Source organism: Pterocles gutturalis, unplaced genomic scaffold, assembly GCF_000699245.1.
Source record: "Pterocles gutturalis isolate BGI_N339 unplaced genomic scaffold, ASM69924v1 scaffold30848, whole genome shotgun sequence".
NCBI lineage: Eukaryota > Metazoa > Chordata > Aves > Pterocliformes > Pteroclidae > Pterocles > Pterocles gutturalis.
In genome coordinates this window covers 525-5,502 of record NW_010121420.1, presented here as the reverse complement: position 1 = coordinate 5,502, position 4,978 = coordinate 525, and the positions used below count along the sequence as shown (strand labels likewise).

General features: G+C 64.8%; 1 protein-coding gene across 1 annotated transcript; it reads right to left on the bottom strand.

Moving 5' to 3' along the window:
• Positions 1–3,596: 3,596 nt before the first annotated feature.
• LOC104464512 (collagen alpha-2(VI) chain-like) lies at positions 3,597–4,630 on the bottom strand. The gene is made up of 2 exons (XM_010077243.1): positions 4,536–4,630; positions 3,597–4,047 (listed from the first exon to the last, which is right to left on the bottom strand). Exons 1-2 carry the CDS (start codon positions 4,628–4,630, stop codon positions 3,597–3,599), a joined length of 546 nt encoding a protein of 181 aa, XP_010075545.1.
• Between the last annotated feature and the right edge of the window lie 348 nt (positions 4,631–4,978).

Here is a 4,978-nt window from a genome sequence, read left to right as displayed (position 1 = left end):
CCCAGTGCCCCCCCCCCCCCCACTTCCTTGGCTATAGTGAGCCCTGATGCCACCTCAGGATGCCCCAAATGTCACCAACTGTCCCTAAGTGCCCCCAAGGGTCCCCAGTGCCCCCCCATGTCCCCATCCCAGTGCTCCCAGTGTCCCTGCCTGTCCATCCCCAGCCATGCTGGACCCTGATGCCACCTTGGTCCTTCCCTCAGTGTCCCCCAGTGGCCCCTGATGTCCACAGGTGTCCTCTAGTGCTCTCCCAGTCCTCCCAGTGCTCCCCAGTGCCCTGGCCCTGAGTGTCCCCATGGTGTCCCTGTCCCATGCGTGCCCCATATCCTGGTGTGCCCATGGCTTTGGTGGCCTTGTTCCCTGGGTGTCCCCTCTGTGTCCCCAGGGTGTCCCCATCCACTGGGTGCCCTGTCCTGTGAAGTCCCCAGAGTGTCCCCATCCCAGGGTGTCCCCATGGTGTCACCAGGCTGTCCCCAAGGTGTCCCCATCCCATGGTGTCCCCATGGTGTCCCCAGAGTGTCCCCATCCCATGGGTGCCCCATCCCATGGGTGCCCCATCCCATGGTGTCCCCCCGGTGTCCCCAGGGTGTCCCCAGGGTGTCCCTGTCCGCGTGGTGTCCCCAGGGTGTCTCCAGGGTGTCCCCATCCTCTGGGTGCCCTGTCCTGTGGTGTCCTCATGATGTCTCTAGGTTGTCCCCATCCCATGGGTGCCCCATCCCACGGTGTCCCCAGGATGTCACCAGAGTGTCCCTGTCCCTGTGGTGTCCCCAGGGTGTCCCCATCCCATGGTGTCCCCATGGTGTCCCCAGGGTGTCCCTGTCCTCTCCCTGTCCTCGTGGTGTCCCCAGGGTGTCCCCATCCCATGGATATCCCATTCCACAGTGTCCCTGTGGTGTCACCAGGGTGTCCCTGTACCTGTGATGTCCCCAGGGTGTCCCCATGGTGACCCCATCCCATGGGTGCCCCATCCCGTGGTGTCCCCAGGGTGTCACCAGGGTGTCCCCAGGCTGTCTCAGGATGTTCCCAGGGTGGCCCCATCCCACAGTGTCCCCAGGGTGTCACTGGGGTGTCCCTGTCCCTGTGGTGTCCCCATCCCATAGGTGCCCCATCCTGTGGTGTCCCCATCCCACGGTGTCCCTAGGGTGTTCCCATGGTGTCCCAAGGGTGTCCCCATTCCACGGGTGCCCCATCCCATGTTGCCCCACAGTGTCCCTGTGGTGGCAGTCACTGATGGGACCATGTCCCTCCAGAGATCCCCTCGGTGACACCGCGCTTGGCCACCCGCAACCAGACATCCTTCTGTGTCACCTGGCCCCGCCCCACGCTGCCGGTGGACTGCTACGAGGTGGCCGTCATCCCCCTGGTGAGCTGGGGATGGGGACAGGGGGGGACGTCCCCAGCACTGTGGTGGCCTCAGTGGGGTGGCCCTAACGTGGCCTTTGTCAGGATGAGGTGACATCTGTGGCCACCTGCTGCTGCCCTGCCAGGGGACACCATAAGGGTATCCCTGTGATGTCCCCTGTTGTCCCCAGAGCCAGCCATGGTCAGGCCGCGTCCTGTTGCCTAACTCATGGATGGGGACATCTCCCCGGTGTGTCCCTTGTCCCTAGGATGAGCCGTGGTGGTGTCACCTGGCTGGTGGATGTGTCCCCCCCATGGTGTCCCCAACATGTCCCCAGTGTGTCCCCAACATGCCTCCCAGCCCCAGGACAAGCCATTGGCTGAAGCCGCCTGGCTCAGGGATGAGGAGGTGTCACCACACTGTCCCCAGTGTGTCCCCAGCATGTCCCCAACATGTCCCCCAGCCCTGGGAGAAGCTCTTGGCCGTGGCCTCCTGCCAGACCCAGGGTTAGGTCCCACCGCGGTGTCCCCAGTGTGTCCTTGTCCCTCTCCCTTGTCCCCAGGATGAGCCGGCGGCGATGACCACCCATGAGCTGCCTGGCTCCACTGTCACCTTCGAGGTGACAGGGCTGCCACCCGGCCATGCCTTCGAGCTCTTCATCCAAGCCCGGCGGGAGCAGCACCTCGGGGCGCCCGGCACCCTGCGCGTCCGCACCTGTACGTGTCACCCCCATGTGTCACCTGATCAGCACAGGGGGGACAGGGATGGGGACACCGTGGGGATGGCAATGGGGATGGGCATGGGGACAGGGGTGGGGATGGCCCGGGGTTGGGGACAGCGGTGGCACAATCATGGGTGTGGATGGCAGGGGCATGGGGACAAGGATGACACTGGGATGGAGACAGGGACAGGGATGGCGTGGTTGTGAGTAAGGGGACAGGGACAGCATGGGCATGGGGACATAGGTGGGGATGGGTGGGGATGGGTCTGGGGATGTCAATGGAGATGGCACGGGGGTGGGGACAGAGAGAGTGGTGGCATGGTCATGGGCAAGGGGACAGGGGTGGGACAACAGGAAGGGGGACAAGGATGGGGACAGGGATGGGGACAGGAAGGGGACCAGGATGGGGACAAGGATGAGGACAGGGATGGGGACAGGAAGGGGACAAGGATGGGGACAAGGATGAGGACAGGGATGGGGACAGGAAGGGGACAAGGATGGGGACAGGGATGGGGTTGGCACAGTCGTGTGGAGGGGAATGGCCCAGGGGTGGGATTGGGGACAGCGATGGCATGGTCATGGGTCTGGGGACAGTGACGGGGATGGCATGGACATGGGGACAGCACAGGGACAGGGATGGGGATGGGAGTGGTATGGGTATGGTGACGGGGACGGGGATACTGATGTCGTGGGTGTGGGGACAGGGATGGGGACAACCACGGGGACAGGGAGAGTCATGGAGGTGGCTTGCACGTGGGGATGGGGGTGGCATGAGGATGGCGACAGCATGGGCACAGGCATGGTGACGGAGCCACATGGGGACAGTGTCAACACAAGGATGGGGACAGCAGTTAGCACTGGGATGGGGACGGGGACGGCACAGGGACGACATGGGGACAGGGACAGGATGGGGACAAGCATGGGGATGGCACAGGGACGGGGACAGGGACTGGGATGGGCATGGGGACAAGGACGGTGCCTGTGTGTCCCCATGGCTCCATGGCGTGGGTCTGTCCTGGCGGGTCTGTGTGTCACCAGTCTGTCCCTGGGGGTCCCTGTGTCCCTTGGGCCTGTCTAGCTGTGTCTGTCCCCATGTGTTCCCATGGGTCTGTGTGTCCCCATGGGCCCATGTGTCCCCTTGGACTTGTGTGTCCCCATGGGACCGTCTGTCCCCTTGGACTCATCTGTCCCTATGGGCCCATGTGTCCCCATGGACTCGTCTGTCCCCATGGCTCCAGGTGTCTCCACATGTGGTGCCTCCCCGTGCGTCCCTCTGTTACCTGGGTCTGGATGTTCCCAGTCTGTCCCCATCAGTCCATCTCTCCCAGTCTGTCCCCTGGGTGTCCCCAGTCTGTCCCTATGCGTCCGTCTGTCCCTGTCCCTTCCCGTGTCCATCCATCCCTGTGTCCCCCCGTGGATCCCTGGGCTCTGGCACATGGGGACTTTTGGGGACAGGTTGGTGACCATGGTCCCCTTTGCTCTCGCAGTGCTTGCCCAGACTCTGCCCACCCACGGGAGGTCCCCAGGGTCCCCTCAGGGTTCTCTGGGGTCCCCACCATCACCATCAGCCCGAGGGTCTCCAGCATCCCCAAGGTCCCCAGTGTCACCAGCATCCCCAGGGTCACCGGGGTCCCTGGGATCACCGACATTACCAGTGTCACCGGATGCATCCTTGGGGTCACCAGGGTCTTTGGGATCACCGGCATCCCCAGCATCTCCAAGGTTTCCAGCATCCCCAGTATCTCGAGGGTCACCAGGGTCCCCAGCATCCCCGAGGTCCCCAGTGTCACCAGAGTCCCCGGCATCACGAGCATCCCCAAAATCCCCAGGATCACCAGTGTCCCCAAGGTCCCCAGAGGCACCAGCATCCCCAGTGTCCCCAGGGTCACCTGCATCTCCACGGTCCCCAGTGTCACCACAGTCCCCTGTGTCACCTCCATCCCCATGGTCCCCGCTGTCCCCAGTGCTCCCAGGTGGCCCGTCCCTGCATGACCTGGGGGCCAAGCTCTCCTCCTACAACGGCTCCTTGCTGCAGCGCCTGGAGAGCCACCTCCAGGCTACTAACTTTCCCCTCCGGGGCAACCAAACGGTGCCAGCAGTGGCCCGTGCCATCCTCTCCTACCTCCTACGCCGCAGCCCCGCTCCCTTGCGTCACCAGCTCCTCCGCCAGATCCCCCACCCCAAGCCCCAGTTGATCCCAGGGGCCACCGGCGAGGCTCTGGTGGAGCTGGACGGGCTGCGGGGCCACGTGGAGACTGTGGTGATCCGCTACCGGCTCCTGGGAGAGCCGCAGGGGAGTGAAGGGGAGCTCCAGGTGCCGGGGGACTACGCCGCAGCCCCGCTCCCTTGCGTCACCAGCTCCTCCGCCAGATCCCCCACCCCAAGCCCCAGTTGATCCCAGGGGCCACCGGCGAGGCTCTGGTGGAGCTGGACGGGCTGCGGGGCCACGTGGAGACTGTGGTGATCCGCTACCGGCTCCTGGGAGAGCCGCAGGGGAGTGAAGGGGAGCTCCAGGTGCCGGGGGACACGGCGGTGGCCCAGGTGCCAGGGCTGGTACCGGGGGCCATGTACCGGGTGGAGGTGCACGGCGTGGTGCGGGGGCAAGTCTCCAAGTCCTACACATCCCTGGTGACTGCAGGTGGGTGACAGGGATGGAGGTGGGGACAACATTGGAGGGGGACATCCCATAACTGCCTGCTCTTCTTTTGGCTTCAGGGGTGGGTGGCAGCAGTGAGGCTCCGCTGGACTGGGAGCACTTGTATGAGGGGGAGCTGACCGAACCCCAGGGGGCTGCAGCCAAAGCAGGTGCCGTCAGGGGTCCATGGCAGGAGGGGAGGGACTCGGAGGGTCGGGCTGACATGGTCTGAGGGGACAAGAAGGGAATGGGGGGGGGCCGGGATGGATGGATGGATGGG